General features: G+C 62.3%; 4 protein-coding genes across 8 annotated transcripts; all 4 read left to right on the plus strand.

Annotated features, from left to right (window-relative positions):
- The first annotated feature begins 366 nt into the window (after window positions 1-366).
- Window positions 367-11301, plus strand: FNBP4 (formin binding protein 4). Of its 5 annotated transcripts, none has more exons than XM_065635261.1 (17): window positions 367-534; window positions 768-848; window positions 1835-1971; window positions 2122-2314; window positions 2520-2670; window positions 2755-2878; window positions 3096-3431; window positions 3804-4014; window positions 5484-5602; window positions 7759-7863; window positions 8168-8301; window positions 8629-8726; window positions 9330-9511; window positions 9911-10141; window positions 10231-10725; window positions 10812-10969; window positions 11113-11301. In XM_065635261.1, exons 1-17 carry the CDS (start codon window positions 411-413, stop codon window positions 11201-11203), a joined length of 2970 nt encoding a protein of 989 aa, XP_065491333.1. In that variant the 5' UTR covers window positions 367-410; the 3' UTR covers window positions 11204-11301. The 5 variants fall into 5 exon arrangements, with proteins under 5 accessions (XP_065491333.1, XP_065491337.1, XP_065491334.1 ...); XM_065635265.1 differs by having other exon boundaries at window positions 9932-10141; XM_065635262.1 differs by having other exon boundaries at window positions 2758-2878.
- Window positions 11302-11545: 244 nt separating this feature from the next.
- AGBL2 (AGBL carboxypeptidase 2) lies at window positions 11546-15293 on the plus strand. Its single transcript, XM_065636909.1, has 12 exons — window positions 11546-11663; window positions 12064-12270; window positions 12353-12460; window positions 12543-12693; window positions 12773-13537; window positions 13614-13776; window positions 13908-14034; window positions 14143-14240; window positions 14328-14437; window positions 14513-14639; window positions 14677-14769; window positions 14901-15293. Exons 1-12 carry the CDS (start codon window positions 11546-11548, stop codon window positions 15291-15293), a joined length of 2460 nt encoding a protein of 819 aa, XP_065492981.1.
- Window positions 15294-15660: 367 nt separating this feature from the next.
- MTCH2 (mitochondrial carrier 2) lies at window positions 15661-18819 on the plus strand. The gene is made up of 13 exons (XM_065636072.1): window positions 15661-15799; window positions 15876-15960; window positions 16041-16147; window positions 16279-16305; window positions 16450-16503; window positions 16599-16656; window positions 16775-16826; window positions 16932-16991; window positions 17500-17593; window positions 17726-17773; window positions 18086-18153; window positions 18428-18503; window positions 18616-18819. Exons 1-13 carry the CDS (start codon window positions 15713-15715, stop codon window positions 18700-18702), a joined length of 903 nt encoding a protein of 300 aa, XP_065492144.1. The 5' UTR covers window positions 15661-15712; the 3' UTR covers window positions 18703-18819.
- Window positions 18820-19796: 977 nt separating this feature from the next.
- NUDT8 (nudix hydrolase 8) lies at window positions 19797-21355 on the plus strand. Its single transcript, XM_065636480.1, has 4 exons — window positions 19797-20067; window positions 20135-20267; window positions 20682-20759; window positions 20878-21355. Exons 1-4 carry the CDS (start codon window positions 19874-19876, stop codon window positions 21106-21108), a joined length of 636 nt encoding a protein of 211 aa, XP_065492552.1. The 5' UTR covers window positions 19797-19873; the 3' UTR covers window positions 21109-21355.
- The last annotated feature ends 386 nt before the right edge of the window (window positions 21356-21741 follow it).

Below are 21741 nucleotides of genomic sequence, written 5' to 3' on the forward strand. Positions count from 1 at the left end.
TGAGTGGGGGGGAGCTGTAGGGTAAGAAGGGGCTATAGCAGCATTATGGTATAGGATAGGGCTACAGCCCTGAAGGGCAGCATGGTGCTATAGGATGGGATGGAGCTATAGCCCTAAGGAGCAGGGCTGTGCTATATAGCGCAAGATGAGGCTATAGGGCAAGACAGGGCTATAGCCTCTGGGCTGAGCTCTGTGTTATAGGGCAGGACGGGGCTATAGGCTGTGGGCCCAGCCCTGTGCTATAGGGCAGGACGGGGCAGCCCCAGGGGCGGAGCTATGTGCTTGGGGGCGGAGCTTCCCTACGCCCCGCCCCCGCGCGGTGACGCACGACGCAGCTGCCCCGCCCACTCCGCGGCACCGCGCAGGCGCGGCCGCAGCCCCGAGGCGCCGCTCCCGCCGCCGCCGCCGCCATGGGGAAGAAATCCCGCGCCGCCCCGGGCCGCAGGCCCATCCTCCAGCTCTCCCCTCCGGGCCCCCGCCGAGACGAGGCGGCGGCACCGCCGGCCGAAGGAGCCGACTCGGGTTCCGAGCCGGGTAACGGCGGATGGGGTGTGAGACGGGGCGGGGGGGGCGCTTTGTTGGCGGGCGCGGCCTAGTGAAGGCCTCGGCGCGGCCTTCTCGTAGCGCTGCGGCCTAGTGGCGGGACCGGGGGCCGGGGGAGGCGGCGGGGGGGACGCGGGGCGGGGCGGAGCCCCGCCCCGCGTCCCCCCCGCCGCCTCCCCTGGCCCAAGCCCCCCCTGTTTCTAACGCCTCTTTCCCCCCCTCAGACGAACCCGAAGCGGTGGCCGAGCCCCCCCGCACCGCGCCCAACCCGCCGCCCCCCGCGCCCGCCGCCGTCAAGCCCACAGGTACGAGCCTCCGCCACCTCGGGAAGAAACGATATAACGATATATAACCCCCCCTTCAAAAAAGTCAGGGTTTGCTCCATTTTTAGGGGGGCGGGGAGCGTCCCCCACTGCTTAATATTCCTAAATCCCTGTTTTTTTAATCTAAAATGTTGTTTTTATAGCGGGCTGTGATTGTTTTTAAGTCTCTTTTTTTTTTAAGAGGGGTGGATTGTTCCCCTTTAAATGTTTTTTTTTAAGAGGGGGGTCATTGTTTCCCTCTAAGTGCTGCTTTTTTTTTTAAGAGGGAATAATTAATCCCTTCCTATATGATGTTATTTTAGGCTGCGATTGCTTCCTTTTCAGTACTTTTAGGTTTTTTGGGAGGGCAGTAATTGTTTCTCCTTAAGGATTTTTATTTTCTAATGCGTGTACAATAATTACCCCGCTTAAGTCCTTTTTACATGGGGGAGTGGGATGATCCTTCACCAATTTTTTTTGAGAGGGGTGGGAGCAGGGTTATTACCCCTATTTTACTATATTTGGAGTGGTGGCATGATGTGGAAATCCTTCCCCAAGTGATTTTTGATGGGGAGACGGTTTCTTGTCTTAAAAACTTGGGTTAGCAGATATTTTTCTGTATTGTGTATTTTTTGGGGGAAGGAGGGAGATGATTTTTTTTTCCTCTGTTACTGCTAATTATTAGCTTTTAAAGAAATTTAATATCAACTTAACTATTAATATTAAAGTATTGGCATTTGGGGGAGTGGTAACTCCCTGCTTTGTGGTTTCTAGGCAGGATATGAGATGCCTCCCCCCCCGACTTTTTTTCAGGGCTGGGGAACTGGTTTTTTTCCTTCTAGTATTGTTTTGGTTTTGTTTTGGTTGGTGGGTTGTGGCTGTTACCCCCTCGCAGGATCAGTGGAGTGACAGCAGGACCACCCCAGTCGGGGGGTTGGATCCTTCAATGTGCCCCCCCTTACTGAGCTTCCTCTGCTTCCCCCTGCCAGGAGGTTTGTGTCTGCTCGGTGCCTACGCAGACAGTGACGATGAGGAGGGCGAAACCCCGGAGAAGTCGGCCCGTTTGGCAGACACGAATGGCAACAATTCGGCCGACATCGACAGCACGCTGGCAAACTTCCTGGCGGTGAGCATGGAACCGGGGATTTTCCTTTGTAAGGGGAGCCGGGGGGACAGAGCGGGGGTTTCATGATCTGAGATGTTGTCCTCTCTCGATAAGCCCCTGCTTTTACCTCCCCTGGGATTTGAAGATTAAATCGGGATGTTGTTTTCGCAGGAGATCGATGCCATCACGGCTCCTGCACAGCCCGCCGAGCCCTCCGCCGCTGCCTCCTCCGCGCCACCCCCCACGCCTCCCCGCCCGGAGCCCAAGGAGTCGGGCTCAGGACCGTCCTCGGGTCCTGCCAACGGTGCGGGCTCTGTGCCGGCCCCGGAGTGGCAATACGATACCCAGTGCTCGCTGGCCGGAGGTGAGCATCCCTCTCGGGGGGCTGCGTCTGTCTTGGGGGGCTGCTGTCCCCAACCTCACTCACCAAAGGGAGCAGAGGGTGGTGACAAGTGGTTGACACTGGGAAAAAGGAGGTGACAGTGGCCTGAGGAACTGGTGCAGTTGGTGGTGAGACACACGCCCTGTGCGTCCCTGTGGGTGACAGTTTGTCCTTGTCCCTCTGGCAGTGGGGGAGCTGGAGATGGGTGACTGGCAGGAGGTGTGGGACGAGAACACCGGCTGCTACTATTACTGGAACACCCAGAGCAACGAGGTGACCTGGGAGCTGCCGCCGTACCTGGCGACACAGGTCCAGGGCCTGCAGCACTACCAGCACAGGTGAGTGACACCCCCCAGCCCCACGAGGGGACACGTTGGGATGTTGTTGTTCCTGAGTCTGCCCTTCACTCTACTCTTCCTCAGCAGCACCGTGGCAGGCACCAACGGCAGCTTTGTGACAACTGCCGAGCTGTACCCCCAGGAGAAGGGAACTGCCCCAGGCAGTGTCGGCCGCGGGGCCACCCTCACCAAGCGGGAGGTGAAGAAGGTCAGTCTGATGGGCCAAGCACCACTTTCTAGTTGCCATGGGGCTTCTAGTTGCCCTTCTGGCGACAGGTGGGTCACTCTGCTGCGTTTGCAGCCCAGAGAAGGGCCCCATCAGCAGGGGCTCCTTCCTCTGCGGGCTGCGGTCTCCTGTGCTGTGTGGGGCTGGGGTGAGGGGGCAGGAGCCGCTGCCGGAAAACTCACATGGTTTCGGCCTGCAGGAAGTGAACGAAGGCGTGCAGGCGCTCTCCAACAGCGAGGAGGAGAAAAAAGGGGTGGCTGCGGCTCTCCTGGCACCACTCCTGCCCGACGTGGTGAAGGAGGAAGAGGAGCGTTGGAGGAGGAAGGTGATTTGCAAAGAGGAGGTTGAGCCACCTCCGGAAGAGGAGGCAAAAGCAGAAGAGGCGGCAGCTGCACCTGAAGAGCCGGAACCCAACAGAGATCCCCTGGAAGACACACAGGAGGATCTGTGCAGTGTGGTGCAGTCAGGGGAGAGCGCTGAGGAAGAGGAGGAACAAGACACCCTCGAGCTGGAGATGGTGCTGGAGAGAAAGAAGGTAGGTTTTTGTCAGGGTAGGAAGGTTTTTGTCACGGTAGGAAGGCCACAGGCGCAGCCAAGAAATATCTGGCAACAGCCGGGGAGCAGCAGATGTTTGTGTCTGTTCTGCCTCCTTCGGGGGGTGACCCTGTGCTTCCCATGCTGCTTCTTTACAGGCTTGGGCTCCTTATAGATCTGTCCCGCTTCACGTGGATGCTTTGAGGGCAAGTCAGTGGCTGTTGGGAAACTCTTGCTCCATCTTTTTTGCCGTTAACACGGTGCCCTGATGAGAGCAGCTTTTTGCTATTTTTCATGGGTGTCTGGTAACCGCGGTCACTCTTCGGGGGAGGCTCAACTCCCTGAAGCACCGCTCGCTGTTGTGTCTCTGCAGGCGGAGCTGCGTGCCTTGGAGGAAGGCGATGGCAGCGTTTCGGGCTCCAGCCCGCTCTCCGACGGGAGCCAGTCAGCCTCGCAGGATGCAGCCCGCAGGCTGGCGTCCAAACGAGGGAAATGGAAACTGTTTGTCGGAGCCGCCAGTCCTGAATCTGCCAGTCGAGGCTCCAGCAAAACGGGCCGGGAGAGCCCGGAAGCAGGAGATGCAGGTAATTGGAAACGCTTCCTTCGGAGGGAGGAGCGGGTGTTCGGAAAGGCCGCAGCCCTCTCCCGCCGGGGTCTCCATTCCCTGAAGATTCGCGGGGTGCCTGGAGCCAGGACAGGCACTGAGGTATGTGTGCCGGGCAGGGGACAGGCCCGGAGGGGTGGCTGTTGTCGCTGTCACACACAGCCGGCAGTGCGAGTTTCACAGGCTCAGGGCAGCGTGGGGATAAGCTGATGCTTTGCCAAATTCTCTCCTCTATGCTATAATTAAGGAAAATAAACAGGAGAGTGCCTACATTCGACACTGTATCAGGAAAATAAATAGGAGAGTGTCCATACTCGGGGCTTTATCAGGAGAGGGAGTACCAAAGAACGATAACGGCTGCTCACACCCCACCGCCATCCGCTTCCTTCCCGACATTATAAATCCAAACCATAGTACACAGGGAAACGGTTACCTTTTCTGGTTCACAGGAGGGTTGTTTGATGCTGGGATGTATCACCCAAGCAATTTGTTTTCCTGTTAACACTCAGCCTTGCAGAGACTCCTGTCAAATATACATTAAGAGCAGTTCAGGGGTGTTGCTGAGCATCAGGTAGATATATCACCTTGGGGAAATGATGCGATCGCAGCTGTTAGCGCTGCACTACAGCTTGTGTTTCACTGCCCAGTGTGGCTGTTCCCCTGTCCCTTGGGGTTTAGTGGGTGACAATGTTTGTCCAGGGTGGCTCCGAGGGACAGTTTTGCTGGAGTGCGTTACCTTGTCACAAGAACGTCCCCAGAGCCGCCGTGTCTTCCAGCACTGCTGGTTTCCCGCTTACCTGGGGAACAGGAAACTGTTATTCTAAAATAACCTGTTGGAAGCTGAGCACCCGGCTGTTGGAGGGTGACTCAGGAAACTGTCCTGCCCTTCAGCGTCAGGACGTGCCAGGAATGTGGTTTTTTTAGCCTGAGGGCTCGTCTCTCGCTAAATGTCCCTCCCTGAAATTTGTCCTTCTCTGGAATTTGTCGCTTGGACACTGAATTATTCACCGCTGTCCTGTGATGCAGCTGAGGTGAAATATTACAGTCCTGACAACTTTTGGGGAACTCTTGAGTCTTTGACAATTATTTCAATTTATTTAATCTTGGATACCTTTTCTTGACAAATGACTAAACTGCTGGTGTTTGATTGCCTGCCGGGCACTTCCTTTAGCCCCCGTGCTGTTCCTCCTCCTTGTGCTCACATTGTAACTCTCCGCTTCCTGCGCTGTCCTGGAAGGACCCCCACACCAAACCACAGAGCCAGTGGCCCCTCTCTCCCTTTTAATTTCAGGCTCTTGGCACCGGCTCCTGTAGGAAAGAGGCCCCGGCTCTTGCCCTGCCCTGTCCCGTGGCGGGTTTGGCTCCTGGCACGGTGTCCCCTGCCGGCCGTCAGCAGCGCCGGGGTGGTGCTGGGAGAAGGGACTCAGCTGTCGTTTTTTTCCCCTGCAGCGCCGAGCACAGAAGCGGCTGATGCAAATTCAGACAAAGAGGCAGAGTCTGAGGAGCCTCAGGAGAAAACAAAAGCCCAAGAGGCACCAAAAATAGAAGAGGAGGAGCAGGACCTCAAGGTACGGAGCTGCAGAGGTGTGTGTGTCCGTGATCTGTCCTGGTTTGCGTAAGGGACATGACTGGGCGCACAGGGACATGCTGGCTCCAGCAGAACCAGCAGCAAAGGCTTGAAAGTGTTTAGAACAACAGAAAAAAAATAAAGGGGGCGCGGGGGAGGATAAAGACTGAGCCCTGGGTCTTGTCAGAGAGAGCAAACACTTTTCTCATGACTTTCTTCTCACCGATAATGATATTACAGTCTTGTGGCACGTTCAGTTGTCCCGTTTCCAGGCTGAAGACTCCTTGTCCATAATCTCTCTGTCCAGAGGCTGCCAGTACCTGTTGCTCTACCCTTCACCGAGCATTAACTTTTAGAAGTTGTTAGACAGAATTTGGGGAAGCCCTGGGGATTTCTGCAGCATCGTGCTGATTGTTTTTTCTTTTCCAAGCCTTGGTTTGCTATTTTTGGCTGTGGCTGAATGATTCCCAGAGCCCCTTCCTGAGCTGTAGTGGTGACATGCAGAGCTACAAGCTCTGGGTGACAGTTACACAGAGTGTAGGCGAGATCTTCCTTATTTGTTCTTTTGATTCCCCGATCACTTGTTACCATGAGATCTCCCACAGCCTTAAATTTGGCTCCTGACTAACTCCGTTTCGTTAGCAAGTGTTGTCACCTTCCTGTGGCAGATGGTTTACGGATGGGGAATCACTGGCTCGTGGTGGAAACGGGCAGCGCAAGCTGACCTCTGGCCCTGCCCTCATTTCCCATCATTTAATCATTTTTTGTGTGTGAAAGTGAAAGAATTTGTTTATCGTCCTCCTGACAGAATTAGCATCTCTCCCGTAGAACTCCAGCAGTTTTGAGATTTGTTTCCTCCCCAAAACCACTGAGCCTCCCTCAGTACAACATCTACATGAGGCTTTCCTGACTTTTTTTTTTTTTTTAATTTAATTTATTCAAAATAAAGCCAGCAGCAGGACCATGTTCGTTGGCTGCTGAGTCCCCAGGGGCGGCCAAAAGCCTCCTGAGCTGTCACCTCTGCTGTCCCCTTTCCTCACGGTGCTCTGTGACGGACTGTGCCGCAGCGCGGTGTGTTCCCTCCCACGCAGGATCCCTTTAGAGCTGTCAGAGGAAAGCCGGCTCCTCGGGTAATCGCTACCGTTCGCATCGTCACTCTGGGGTAATCTCTTTTCTGCCGGCTCTCTGGTTTGCAGGAGATCTGGGTCCTCCGCTGCGAAGTCACCTCCTGCCGTGGGACCTTCCCTGGTGTCTCCGTTAACACAGGAATTAATTTCCCTGCCTTGGGCTTCTCTAGTGGTGTTTGTCTGTCTGGCCCGTCCCCATCTCTGCAGACAGACGCTGCGTTGTTGGCTTTGGGGATCTTCCAGAGCCTCTTCTGAAGAGCAAAGGAAAAAAAAGACGTTTTTAGAGCCCTCCTTATGGCAATTTTGATGCCGCTTGCAGGCGTCCACCCCATTTGTGCTATTGATTGCTGTCTAACTTGTAGCTGCTCCTGCAGCCCCTTAGTCGGGGGATCGACACGGGGCGTCCCCGTGTCCCCCTGCAGTGCCCAAATCAGAGGATTGGCTCCTGTGGGATGCTGGGTTGAGTAACAGCCACCGTGGGCTGGCCCGAACCTTTGTGTAGATTCTGTCTGCTCAGGAGTAAATCCAGAGCTGTTACCCCTTTCCTGCTCTTTCCTCTGGAAAGCAGCAATTTAAAGTCTGAAATTACATCCTGGTCCATTTCCTTTGGGAAATGGATTTGAAATATTATATTTAATGCTTTCTGCCCTGGGCATTGCTCTGCGGTAACTCCAGAGCCGGGGCAGCAAAACAGATGGAGCTCGTGCCATCCCTCAGCTGGTTCAGAGCTGTGACTGCACTGGGGGCTGTGGGGAGCAGGGAAGGGCCCCCCTGAAGGAGTTGGGGTTCGCTGGTACCTCCTGCAGCTACAGAGGAGGTTTCATCCTGCCATCCCACACCAGCCCCGTCCCTGGGGGTACTTAGAGGAGGGGGTGACAGGTGCAAACCACCGGGGTGCCACGTCCCAGGCTGCAGGGCCGCGGGCAGTCCCAAATCTCATTTGCTGGCGAAAGGCTGGCACCGCGGGGCCGCAGCAGCCCGGTGACGCTCCCGAGCGCGGCTCTTGACGCTTCCCCTTTCTCCCTGGCAGTTTCAGATTGGAGAGCTGGCAAATACTCTGACTAATAAATTGGAGTTCCTGGGCATCAACAGACAATCTATCTCCAACTTCCACATGTTGCTGTTGCAGACAGAGGTAACCGAGCCTTGGCCCCTCGCTCCGGCCTTCTGTTCCGAAGCGGATCAAATAACTGTCCGCCACTCGAGCGCCGAGGGCTGGCGCTGCGTGAACCTCGTGGCCGCGGCGGCACCGTGCCGTCCGTCTGTCCGTCCTTCCTCCGCGGGGGGCGAGCATGGCTTTGCGCGGAGGCGGTGTCTTCCTCCTGGCCCCCCCTGAGTCCCGTACCGTAAGGGAAAAACCTTCCCGGACCTCGAGTCCTGTCCCCAGGGCCACTTGCCGCCTCCCTCAACGGCTTCCCCCCCCGGTTCTTGCCCTCTAGACCCGCATTGCAGACTGGCGAGAAGGTGCTCTCAATGGAAACTACCTCAAACGCAAACTCCAAGACGCAGCCGAACAGCTAAAACAATACGAAATAAACGCCACCCCTAAAGGCTGGTCCTGCCACTGGGACAGGTACGCGCTCTCCTACCTTTCTCACCTTTCATCTCTGACATCTCAGACATGATTTGTGATCATCAACCACCCGACCGACGCTGGCGCCGTCCCTCTCGGAGACTCTTAGCAAGTGCTGGGCAGGCAGAGAAACGTCCGGCGCTCTGGCGGAGTTTGGGCCGGCCGCCAAAACTGGAAGGATGCAAACGGAGCGCTGCTCAGTGCTTTTTTTTGAGACGGAGCTGGTTTCCCCATCGGACAGAGCTGGTTGTTGCTCTCATGAGTGTCAAGCGCTGCGGAGGGCGGGCCTGGGGGGTCGCGCATGCGAGAGCTCTGTGAACTTTGCAGGATCTCTGGATCAACTCTTCTGACCAACAGCTCTGACAAAGGACAAACTTCATCTCACCGACCGAACGAAGAACAAGATTTCTGTCTCCTGCCAGCAGGTCAGACCCAAACATTTCTTTGTTTATTTGGCTTTCTTGATGAATTTTCCTGTGTTTGAAATCTTTGCTCTTTTGTTTTTCAGCTCCCAGATCCGCTCCCTCTCTCTAGCATTCACTGTGTGTTTGACACCATAAAAGCGACCTCCGTGGCACCACGGGGTAGGGGGGCAGCCGCTTTTCTCCGTTGGGCTGTTCCCCTGGTGCCTCTTCTTCTCGGAGGGCGACTTTCAGCCAAAGGTGGCGGCTGAAAAGTCCCGCTGCTCACGAGAGACGTCGCTCTGCCACACGCTCGCCTGCTTTTCTCAGCCCTCCCCTCCCTCGGAGCGGTGGGGCTCAGGGCGCGCGACGTTCACGCAGTCAGCAATGCAAAAAAAAAGCCAAAACTAAAAAAAATAGCTTGGAGCGATTTCGGCTCGGGCCTTCTCCTGCCTCTTGTCCTCAAAAAAAAAAAAGTTGTGGTGGTGTTGTGTTTGGGAGAGCGGCAGCCCTGCTGCGGAGGGGTCTTCCCTGCGAGAGCGTCACGGCTGTCGCGGGCAGGCCCGCCTTGGAGTGTCCATGGCGGGGAAGGGAAGCTGAAGTTTCCTTCTCTTTCTTGTGATTTAGGGAGCATAGACGCTATTTCTATGTTAACGAGCGCTCGGGAGAGTCGCAATGGGAATTCCCCGACGGGGAGGAGGACGAAGACGAGGGACAGCGAAGCGCCAACAGAAAAGCCGACGGTCCTCCTAAACCACCTCCGAAAGACAAAGGAGAGCACGCCGGGGACACCGCCGAGCACTCCACAGGTACAGCCAGGGCTGGGAATGGGGGGGTCGCTGCGACTGGGGGGTGCTGGTCCTGAAGTGGGGGTGTCATGGGGTCCCACCAAGTGCTGGGGCAGCATGTGGTGGCTTTTGTGAAGCCGGGACAAGCGCCGCTCCCATGTCAGAGCTGTCCCCGCGGGTTTTTGGCGTCCCTGCTGTGCCGGGGAAGGCGGCGCGTGGTTCGTCGGTTGAGCCTGTGGCCTGAGCTCTGCTGCCCGCTCCCCGGCGGTGCGGTCAGGAGCAGGCAGCACCATCCGTAGCCTGTGTTTTCAAGCCGGTGTCGCTATGTATTCTTCAGGCTCCCTTTGTAAAGAATCCTTCTCAGGCCAAGCCCCCGCTACGTCTCTCATGCCGCTCACTCCATTTTGGACTCTGCTTCAGTCCTCCGTCCCGGTCCTCCAGCCTCCTTTGCCTCTGGAAATGCCTCCGCCGCCCCCACCGCCCCCGGACTCGCCCCCGCCGCCCCCCCCGCCGCCCCCGCCGCCCGGAGAAGACGGGGAGATCCAGGAGGTGGAGATGGAAGATGAGGGGGGCGAGGAGCCGCCGGCCCCGGGAACCGAAGAAGACGCTCCCCTGAAGTCTCTCCTGCGGCCGGCTGCCAGCAGCACCCCGGTGAGCCGCAGAGACGTGGGAAGTCACTCGTTTGGCCATACCTGGGGGGCCACATCCCGCTTGGTGCTCACGTCCTCGCTCTCTTCCAGGTTGCCGCTGAACCGAGCCCAATGCCGCTGCTCTCCGCCAAACCTCAGAAGAGGAAAGCGGTGGAGATGAACCCGGGGCTGATGCAGCGAACGGCCACTATTGGCAGCTGCCCCGTCATCTACAGCCAGCCCCTGATGGCCACCGGCAAGTACCAGCCATCGCCCATGCCACTGGCGTCCCTGCGCCCGCGCCAGCGCCTGCAGAGCGAGCTCCAGGCGCGCCCCAACCTCCGCATGGCGCCCGGCGCCGCGCTGGGGCTGCAGCCCGGCTACCTGGGCGTGACGGCACCTGCTGCGCCCGCCGTCATGAGCTACTCAGAGTGTGCAGCACCCGTCAGCGTGGCCACCACGCAGCCGGCGCGAGGAGCCCTGCCTGCCACCGGCACCGCCGAGCAGCCACCTCCCCCGCCGCCCCCACAGACGCCCCCACCTCCCATCCCCAAAGCGCCGCCGCCGCCAGAGAAGGAGAAGCCGAGGAAGGGGCGGAAGGACAAGGTAGGCGGGTGCTCTTCGCTGCGCCGGCATGCCAGGCACCGTCTCCTCCCTTTTGCTCACCGCGGGCCGTTGTGTTTCTGGCGCAGGGTAAGAAGGGGAAGACGAAGATGCCGTCGCTGGTGAAGAAGTGGCAGAGCATTCAGCGGGAGCTGGACGAGGAGGAGAACTCCAGCTCCAGTGAGGAGGACCGCGAGACCACGGCCCAGCGCCGCATCGAGGAGTGGAAGCAGCAGCAGCTGATGAGGTACCAACCCCCCTGGCTCTGCTCCGCTGGGAGGGGACGTTCCTTTGTCCCCTGGACATCTCCAGCCTTGAGGGGGCACCCAGGCGTGGTGGGGACTGTCACCTTGCACCACCAGGCACTGACCCCCTGTTTTGTCCCCGCAGCGGCATGGCAGAGAGGAACGCCAACTTCGAGGCGCTGCCGGAGGATTGGCGAGCGCGGCTGAAGCGCAGGAAAACCGCCTCCAGCACATGAGCCGCATCCCGTTTGGTTGTTTTTTGTTTTGTTTTTTATTTTTACAGATGTACAGTTCCTCACTTGACCGTTGTCCAATAAATTGTAGCAGTTTGGGACACGCTGTCTGTTGCTGTTCCTGCAGCAGTTTGGGGTGTGCATGGTGTCCCTGGCGCAGGTTGTCACTGGGGGCCCTTTGTGTCCCCGCTCGCTGCGTGTCTGCCAGGAGCACCAAATCCTTCTGGCTCCTTTCCCAGCTCTGCTCTGGGCCTGCCCCGTCCCTCCCTGTCGCTCAGCGACCGCGTCCCAGTTTCCCTGGCGCTGCCGGGACTGGAGAAGGGTCTTGCCGAACCTCTGGCAGCCATGCAGCCCTCAGGGCCCCCCGGGGATCAGGGAGCAGGGGGGTTTGGTGGGGAGCTGCTCCCCGAGCCCTACGACAGCTTCATGCGCAGTCACCTGCGCTACTACGGCTACTTCCAAGGTGAGCCCTGGCCCCAGGGATGTGTCCCCTTGTCCCCCGCCCCACCGTTCGGGCTGCAGCAGTGCTGTCCCCAAGGCCAGCGGAGGGGCAGGCAGAAGAGCCCCATGTCCCCAGGGGGTCCCTCCGAGGCACCCGGCACTGGCAGCACCAACAGCAGCAGCACCAACCACAGTTGCCGGGGACATCCCAGGCAGAAGCCGAGCTGTGAGTGGGACCCCACAGCCTCCCAGGGCCGGGAGAGCATGGGGGGGCCTCTCCCTGTCCCTGCCTTGGGTGGCGGGTGGTTTTGGGGTGTCCCCACCCCAACCCTTCCAGCCTGGGCTCCCTGCTCTCAGCTCAAGCCGTACTGGGGTGGGGGGGGTGCACCGGGGCCCCCCATCCCCTCCTGGTCCCCTTGCAGCCCCTGGGGCGCTGCAGCCGGTCCCCGGCCAGGACAGGTGGGTTCCTTCGGCACGGGGCCCGGGGACATCGGTCCCCTCGGTGCAGCACTGCGGGTTCCCGGGGGATCCAAGGGATCGCTTCGCCCTCCCCTCGGCGCGGGGCCCCCTGCCCGCTCCCCGCTGGCCCATCGAGTGCGAAGTCGTCAAGGAGCCGATTGAGCACATCGGTGAGGGAACACGCCAGCCGTTCCCCCTTACCCTGCGCCAGGTCTCCCCTGTACCCATAGCATCTGTCTCTGTCCCCCCCAGAGTGGGTCCCCCCTGAGCCGGAGCCCTTCTGCCAGCCCGCGGGCCCCGCGTGCCCCCCGGCCCCACTCAGCGAGGACCAGGGCACCATCGTGTACCAGCTCAGCCCAGGTACTGGGGAGCGGGCAGCACCCCGAGTGCCCCCTGGTGTCCCCAAGTCCCCATTGCCATCCCTCCGGGCTCCCCCCTGCAGCACCCCCAGGCTCCTGCTTCACCCGCGCTCGCATTGGGGGATCCCCAGGTCCCCTGTCCTCGCCGGCCACCCCCTTGGAGGGTCCCCAGGACACGACGCTGCTCTTCGAATCCCGTTTTGAGAGCGGGAACCTCCAGAAAGCCGTCAAAGTGTAAGAGAGGGGCCGGGGGGTGACTGGGAGTGGTGACAGTGGGACCGGGAGCTGGAACATGGCCCATCCCACTGTGCAGGGGCCCATTCGAGTACGTGCTGTGGCTGCGGCCAGACCTGTACACGGTGAAGCACACTCAGTGGTTTTACTTCCGTGTCCAAAACACCCGGCGAGACCACCTCTACCGCTTCACCATCGCCAACCTGGCCAAGCCCAAGAGCCTCTACGGCGAGGGGATGTGCCCGCTGCTCTACTCCCAGCGCGATGCTGAGAGCTGCGGCATTGGCTGGCGCCGCGTCGGGACCGACATCCGGTACTACCGGGGTGGCGCGGAGGAACCGGCTGCCTTCTGTCTCTCCTGGACGGCGCGTTTCCCCCACGACGGCGACACCTGCTTCTTCGCCCACTCCTACCCCTACACCTACTCCGACCTGCAGCGCTACCTGCGGGCGCTGTGCCGTGACCCGGCGCGCTCGCGGCTCTGCACGGTGCGGGCGCTGTGCCGCAGCCTGGCTGGCAACACCGTGTACCTGCTGACCATCAGCAGCCCCGCCGGTGCGGCTGGCAAGCGGGCGGTGGTGCTCAGCGCCCGCGTGCACCCTGGGGAGAGCGGCAGCTCCTGGGCCATGCGGGGTTTGCTCGATTTCCTCCTCGGCGCCGATGCCGACGCCCGGCTCCTGCGCCAGCTCTTTGTCTTCATGGTGGTGCCAATGCTGAACCCCGACGGGGTGGTGGTGGGGAACTCCCGCTGCTCCCTGGCAGGACGGGACCCCAACAGGGCGTACGGGACGGCGCGTGGCGGCTCCTTCCCCGGCGTGTGGCACCTGCGGGCCATGGTGGAGAGGTGAGAGGGAACACGGAGCCGGTGGGATGATGCCGCTCTCACGGCAGTGCCAGTGGCCGTATCGTGGTGTGTGCAGGGTGCTGGCGGAGCGGGAGGTGGTTTTGTACTGCGACTTCCACGGGCACAGCCGGAAAAACAACATCTTCATGTACGGCTGCGACGGCGGTGGGGCCGGCAGCAGGTCACGGCTGCGCCAGCGCATCTTCCCCCTGATGCTGAGCAAAAACGCCCCCGACAAGGTGGGACACCCTGGGAATGGTGACACAGTAAACGCAGCCGCTGTGCTGCTTCTCGAGGTGCCATCACGATGTCCCTGCGGGGCTGGGGGGACACACATCCCCCGCTGCGCTGACCCCAGGGCCGGGCACAGTTCTCCTTCCCCAGCTGCAAGTTCAAGGTGCAGAAGAGCAAAGCAGGGACGGGCAGAGTCGTCATGTGGCGCTTGGGTGTCTCGCACAGCTACACCATGGAGGCGGCTTTCGGCGGCTCTACGCTGGGTGAGGGACCACTGCGGGAGGGGAGTGTCGGTGACGGGGGTGTCGGTGGGTGGGTGGTCCCCGGGTTGGGACACCGCTGCTTGTTCCGTTGTCCCCTGTCCCCTCCAGGCGGGAGGAGCTCGCACTTCACCGTGCAGGACCTCAAGTCACTGGGCTCCCACCTCTGTGACACCCTGCTCGACTTCTGCGACCCCGACCCCGCCAAGGTGGGCAGCAGCCATGGCTTGAACCACGGCACCCCGGCTGCTCCCGGTGCCATCGGGGGCCGCGGTGACGCTGGCTCCGTCCCGCAGCTCCAGCGGTGCCTGGCGGAGGTGGACGCGCTGCTGCAGCAGCGGCTGGGCCGGGAGCCGGGCTGCGGTGGCAGCTGGAGCGACGTGTCCCCCTCGGAGCTCGAGTCCAGGTACATCCCAGCCGTGCCAGCCCACGGAGCCCCGCGGTGCCGCTGGGGGTGCAGCTGGTTGTATCCCCCTCACAGCACCAGTGGCTCTGACACCTCTGTGTCCGACGGGCCCCCGGTTCATCTCTGCGGCCCAGAACAGCCGGTGAGTCCCTGGGTGCTGCTGGTTTTGGGGTGGGAGTGGGAGGGACAAAGCCCTGGGGAGGTGTGACACCCCAGTACCACTTTGCCATCTGGCGCAGCTGGAGCAACGGAGGAGGAAGCGGCTGCAGAGCCGAAGAGCCAGGAACACCCTCCAGCCAAACGCCATCTCCCAGACCCGTGCCAGCGTCCCGGTGAGCCTGGGACCACAAGAACGGTCTGCCCGGTCACAGAGGGGACAGTCCTGCTGGGACACTTGCCCCCAGAGCTGTCCCAGCGCCCCTGGGGCTCCAAGTGGGTCCAACCCCTGTTCTGTGCCCCCCAGGCCAGGCCGGGGCTCTGCAGGACCCGCGGGCAGCCGGCTCTTCCCGGCACCCCGAGGGGAGGCAGAGGGGCCGGACGGGAGCCTGGCACCGGGGCGACGTTTCCCAGCAGGGCTGGAGCGGAGCGCGGCCGCCACACTGCTGTGCCGAGCTCTGAGCTGGGCCCTGGCATGAGCGCGGTGCCGCGCCGCCGGCGGCCCCTGAGGACCCACTGTCCCGGTGTCACCGGTGGCTCCCCACGGGACGCAGCCCCGGGAGCCGAGACAGGGACGTCCCGGCGACAGGGCGGGCAGGTGGCTGCTGCCTGCAGGCTCAGCGCCCGTGTCCCCCTCAACATCCCCAGCAGAGCCTCAGCACCCGCGGCCCCGCGCTGCTGCGCCTGTGCTCGGCATTAAAGGCGGTGCCATGGCCGTGCCTCTGCGTGGTGGCTCCTGTTTTCATCGTGCCGTTCCCCCGGGGCTCCCTTCAGCGCTCCTGCCCAGAGACCGCGAGAACCCGGCCGCAGGGGCAGGCCCTGCCACCATGACAGTGCCCCAGGCCCCGCGGGCTCCTCTGGGGCCTCCTCGCCACGGCGTCACCTCAGGCGCCACCGCCATGGCGTCACCTCAGGCCTGTAGGCCGCGGCGAGGCCTCAGGCCCCGTTGCCATGGCGACGCCTCAGGCCTGCAGGCCGCGGTGACGCCTCAGACCCCGTCGCCACGGCAACGCCCCGCCGGGCCGGAAGAGAGCGGCATGCGCGCCGGAAGTACCGGGGGGGCGGAAGCGGAAGCGGCGGCGGCGGTGTCCTTCTGGGCCGTGACGCCGGGGCGGCACCATGGCGGACGCGGCCTCGCAGGTGCTGCTGGGCTCGGGGCTCACCGTGCTCTCGCAGCCCCTCATGTACGTGAAGGTGCTGGTGCAGGTAAGGGGCGGCCGGTAGCGGGGAGCTGGGGAGGGGGGACACCGGGCCCGGTACCGGCTGCGTGTCCCCGCCGCAGGTGGGCTACGAGCCGCTGCCGCCTACCCTGGGCAGGAACGTCTTCGGGCGCCAGGTCTACCAGCTGCCCGGCCTCTTCGCTTACGGTGAGTGTGTCCCCCCGTGGGGTGTCCCGGTGTCCTCCGTGGGGTGTCTCCCGGGGGTGACGGGTCCCCGCTGTCCCCAGCCAAGCACATCGTGAAGGTCGATGGAAGAGCGGGACTCTTCAAGGGCCTCACCCCCCGCCTCTGCTCCAGCGCCATCGGCACCGTCGTGCACGGCAAAGTGCTGCAGGTACCGGGGGGAGGTGGGGACACGTTGGGGACCCCGGCGGGGCTCTGCCAGCGGGGGCTGAGGACATGGGGACACCGGCAGAGCCTCCCCCGTCCCCCGCGGCTGCGCTGACCCTGCGCTTCTCTCCCCAGCGGTACCAGGAGGCTGAGCAGGCTGAGGTGGGTGAATCCTCCATCTGTCTCTCCCTCATTCCCGCTGCCCCAGGGGGACACCCGGGTCTGGGGGGCACGGGGCCTCTGGGGGTGCTGGGGAGGGAGTGGTGCCTTTCGGGGGGCTGTTCCCCACCTGACGCCTCTTTCCAGCCTGGAAGCAGCAAGAAGGAGACGGTGTCCTCGCTGGAGCAGGTGCTGAAGGAGGTGAGAAGGAGGAGGAGGGCACTGGGTGCAAGGGGGGCTCGGTGTGACGTTGTCACCCCCCACCGTGTCCCCCTGACAACCCGTTTCTCCTGCAGACCTCCCGAGAGATGGTCGCTCGCTCCGCCGCCACGCTCATCACCCACCCCTTTCATGGTAGGTGACCCCCCCAAGCTGGTGCGCGGTCCTGGTGACCCGAGTGACAAGCGCCTCTCGCTCCCGTGTCACCCCGGGGTGTCCCCAAGGCCCCGCTGACCCCCGTGTCTGCCCGCAGTGATCACCCTGCGCTGCATGGTGCAGTTCATCGGCCGCGAGACCAAGTACAGGTACGGGCTGGGGCTGCTGGGGAGGGAAACAGGGCTGCTGTGGGGGGGGTGCCCACCCACAGAACCCCGTCTGATGTGTCACCCTCCTTTTCCTCCCCGTGGCAGTGGGACACTAAGCGCCTTCGCCACGATTTACCGAGAAGAGGGCATCCTGGGCTTCTTCGCGTGAGTGCTGACAGAGGAGGGGCTGCAGGGTCTGCTCCCCAAAATCCATGGGGTCTGCTCCCCAAAATCCATGGGGTCTCTCCCCCAAATCCACGGGGCTTTGCTTGCTGCATGGGTGTTATTTTTCCCTCCAGCTGCAGCTCTGCTCTCCTGTCTCTGCCCTCGCCTCAGGTGCTGCTGGGGTCCCTGGTTTCCCGTTCTACCCACCGAGGGTCTACCTGGCGCTTGTAGCCACCAAGCCTGGGTTTTGTGGGTGACATTTGACATTTAGAGCCATTAGAGCAAATATGTATTAAACCTTCTCCCTCCTGCTCTCGGTGGCTGGGGGCTATTTTGGGTCCTTCCATTGCTCCTTTCTGTGCCCATGTCCTCTCATAACCATTTGTCCGAGCGTTTTGTCTCCAGGGCAGGGGGTTCCCTGATTCACCCGGCTGTTGGGGACACGGCCGCTCCCCCCATTCCTGTTCCCCAGCTCTGCCCGGGGCTCACGGTCCCTCTTCTCTTGCAGCGGCCTCATCCCCCGGCTCCTCGGGGACATCCTCTCCCTCTGGCTCTGCAACATGCTGGCCTACCTCATCAACACGTACGCGCTGGAGAACGGGGTACGGGCTCCGCGCCCCACTTAGGGGGTGGGACGACGGTGGTGAAGGATGGGAGAGGCTCAGGGGACAGGTCAGGGGAACAGGGCCCCGCTTTGGGGTGGCGGGGGCTCAAGGTGCTTTCTCCCCCCGCAGGTCTCCACCATGACTGAGATGAAGAGCTACTCGCAGGCAGTCACTGGTGTGAGTACAGCCAGCGTGCGTGTGTGTGTACCCCCGGCTGCGTGACACCGGGAAGCCTCTGTCCCCGGGGAAACGGGGTGTTTGGTGACCCCCCCTGTCCTGGGGCTGGGGGGCAGAGCCAGGTGCTGGGTCCACGGGGGACACAATGTGGGCTCACGGCTTCCACGTCACCTGGCCCCACATGGAGCCACCTCTCTCCTGGGGAGACCCTGGGGATTTTTGGGGCTCATTCTGCCCCCATAGAGGGAAGCGGGAGGGTCCCTGTGGGGGCCGTGAGCCACTGCCGACCAGCCCTGCTCCTCTCCGTTGCAGTTTTTCGCCAGCATGCTGACCTACCCCTTCGTGCTGGTCTCCAACCTGATGGCCGTGAATAACTGCGGGTGAGTCCGTTGGTGCCCCGCACTGCCCCCCACCCCCTGCAAGGGCCGGCGTGGTGACAGTTGTGTCCCCCCACGTCACATCATCTCCAAAAACCGCCTTTCCCAAGTGCCCGGTTGGCAAAGAGGCTCCAAATTCACCATGGAGTTGGTCCCTCATCAGTTGTGTTGTGGTGGGGGGGGCTCAAAAGGTCCATTTTGGGGTTTTGCTCAGCGCCGAGCTGCGGAGGTGACAGAAATAACCCCCTGTGGGGTCTCCCCTTCCTCCCTCCCCCAGGCTGGCTGGGGGTCTCCTCCCCTACGCCCCCACCTACTCCTCCTGGCTGGATTGCTGGAGCCAGCTGCACCGGGAGGTGAGTGACCGCGGCCACGGTGTCCCTGGCCGCCAAAAAAAAGCCGGGTGGGAGCCCCACGGGGCTCGGGGTGACCCCTACTCACTGGATTGTGGCCGTCTTTGCCTTCCAGGGCAACATGAGCCGAGGGAACAGCCTGTTTTTCCGCAAGGTGCCCGCAGGGAAGCGCTACGTGTGGGACGAGAGGAGGTTTCGCTGAAGCTGGAGCCGGGAGGGGGAATCGTGAAGCCGACGTCAGGCTCTGGGGGGCAAAGAATTATGAGAGAGTGATGATTTCTATACAATTTTTTAAAATCATTTAACGCTGAGAGATGAAGACAGGTGTGTGAGAGTCTGTTGTGGAGGGCGCCTGGTAAATCCGCCGGCAGAAATCCCTCTCCTGCTTCCCCCAGTTACTCCAGAAGCGTTTTCCCAGCCTTGGTCCCAGACGAGCCTCTTTCAACAAAGGAAATTCCTCCCGGAACCACCAACCCCTTAAAAATAACTACGAGTTTTAAAGACAGGCTGTAAAGCATCACAAAACTTGGGAAGCGATGTCCCCAACCGCCCTAGGGACTGTCCCCAGCCCCGTCAGGGGCCGCTTGTTAATGGCTGGGGATAATTATGGTGCAGCAGCATGGGTGGTGAGAGGAGAGTGCTGCCCCGAGGCCTTGTGTGCCTCAGTTTCCCCTCTCAGGGCTGTAGTGGGTGATGGGAGCAGCAAAGGGATTGATCCCACCGTTGGCAGCGCCAGCAGGGGTGTCACAGCACCCTCAGGTAAGAGGGGTCGTGCGGCTGGTGACCGATGGTGACATGTCTGGGCTGTGCCAAGAGGATTGGTGGAGGAGTTGCACACCTGGGGAGAGGCTTGTGCAGCTGCTTGCACACCTGGGAGGAGGATTGCACAGCTGGGGGGGGTTGCACAGCTGGGGGGGGTTGCACAGCTGGGGGGGTTTGCACAGCTGGGGGGGTTTGCACAGCTGGGGCTCGCACATGCAGCAGGAGGATTGCACAGCTGGGGGGGGTTGCACAGCTGGGGGGGGTTGCACAGCTGGGGGGGGTTGCACAGCTGGGGCTCGCACATGCAGCAGGAGGATTGCACAGCTGGGAGCGTGCGTGCAAAGCTGGGAGGTGAGTTACACGTGGTGGGGGGGTTGAACGGCTGGAGCGGGGGCTGCACACGCCGTGGGGGGTCGCACGCTCAGCAGGTTGTTGCGCACCCGGCGCGGGGGTTGAACGGCTGGCTCGGGGGCTGCTCCCCCGGCGGGGCCGCTCCAGCCGCCGCCGCCGCTCCAGCCGCCGCCGAAGGGCCGCCCCGCCGCGGGCTGCCCGGGGGCGCTCCCGAGGGGGCGGTCCCGGACGCGGCGGGTCCCGGACGTCCTCCCGGCGCCATGGCGGAGGCGGGGGGGTTGCTGAGCGGCGGCAGCGAGCGGCGGTGCCGGGAGCGGTTGGCGGGGGCGGCCGGGCGGGGGGCGGCGGCGGCGGCCGCGGTGCTGGTGCCGCTGTGCTCGGTGCGGGGCCGCCCCGCGCTGCTCTTCACGCTGCGCTCCCGCCGCCTGGGCGGGCCCCACAGCGGCGACGTCAGGTACCGGCACCGGAGAGGGTACCGGGGGGGGCGGGTCCCGGTACTGACTCCCCGGTAACTCCCGCAGCTTCCCCGGGGGGAAGCGGGACCCGGCGGACACGGACGCGGTGGCCACGGCGCTGCGGGAGACGCGGGAGGAGCTGGGGCTGGAGCTGGGAGCCGAGAGAGTCTGGGGGCAGCTGCGGCCGCTGCCCGACCGGGTACCGGGAACGGGCACCGGGAACGGGCACCGGGGCGGGAGCCAGTGGACGCGGTGACAAGGACACCGGGGCAGGGATGGGGTCGGGGGGCACGGAGTGGCCGGAAACACTGAGGACACGGGGTGGCAAGGTCGTGGGGTGACAGGGACACAAGGGCAGGGTGGCAGGGCCACGGGTGACGGGGACGTGGGGTGACAGGGACACAAGGGCAGGGTGGCAGAGACATGGGGCGGCAGGGACAGGAGGTGACAGGGACGCAGAGCATGGGCTGCAGGCAAAGAGGGGGGTGACACACACGATGGGTGTCAGGATGTGGCGCGGGGTGTCCCAGTTGGGTGCAGGGGGTCAAGGTGAGTGGGTGGCGCTTTGAGGAGGGGGTTTGTCACCCCCGTCCCTTGCTGTGACACCTTCCAGCAGGGACAGCTGGTGGCTCCTGTCGTGGCCAACCTGGGGCCGCTGGAGAACTTGACATTGACCCCCAACCCTGACGAGGTGGGTGACCCGTGCCAGCTATGTCCCCTCCCTGGGGTCTCTTCTTCCCTGGTGATGTCTCTGGCCCCCCCTTTGCCCGGTGACACGGTGGCAGATGTCCCTGGCCACCCCCTCGCAGGTGGAGGAGATCTTCACGCTGCCGCTGGCGCATCTCCTGCGGGAGGAGAACCAGGGCTACACCCATTTCTGCACCGCCGGCCGCTACAGCTACACCCTCCCTGTCTTCCTCAACGGGCCCCACCGGGTCTGGGGGCTCACGGCCATCGTCACCGAGCTGACGCTGGAGCTGCTGGCGCCCGACCGCTACCGCAGGAAGACCCACATGCTGGCCCGGAGCCCCTCGGTGTGACGTGGGAGGGAACGGGGTGGCCCCCAGGGGGTGTTTTTGCGGGTTGCGTACAGGCAGAGCTGTCCCCGTCCCTCGGTTGTGCGGCTTCTTGTATTGTAGGGTGACCCTGCCACGCACACAGGGATAGCGGGAGGGGACTGTCACAGGGAAACTGCTCTGTCCCGCATCGGTGCCACTGCCCACCGGGCTCCCCGGGCCCCTGGTTGACATCACACACTGTGATTTAGTAAAAAAAACCCAAACCTGTGTTTTTGAACCATTTGTGACAGTTTCTAAGTCACGGAGCGCAGCTGGGCCTCAGTGCCAGCACCCTGGGGTGGGGGGTACAACAGCCGCCCCCCGGCACTGGTGCAGGCAGGAGCCACCCTGGTGGCACCGTGGCAGTGACAGGGAGGGTGGCGTCCCCAGGGAGGGGCGTGTGGCTGTGTGTGATACCCCGGCTGCTTGTGCTGCCCCACGACCAGCCCCAGAGAGGGGACATGGAGTCGCATGGGAAGCCAGGATCTCCAGTCTGGGGGTGTCCAGGCCCAGGCTGTGTGATCCCCTGATCCCTGGGGATCCCCTGATCCCTGGGGATCCCCCGATCCTTGGGGATGCCCTGCTGTAGGTGAAGCAGGACCCAGAGCCCCCCAG

Source organism: Caloenas nicobarica, chromosome 5 (assembly GCF_036013445.1).
Source record: "Caloenas nicobarica isolate bCalNic1 chromosome 5, bCalNic1.hap1, whole genome shotgun sequence".
In the NCBI taxonomy this organism is placed as follows: Eukaryota; Metazoa; Chordata; class Aves; order Columbiformes; family Columbidae; genus Caloenas; species Caloenas nicobarica.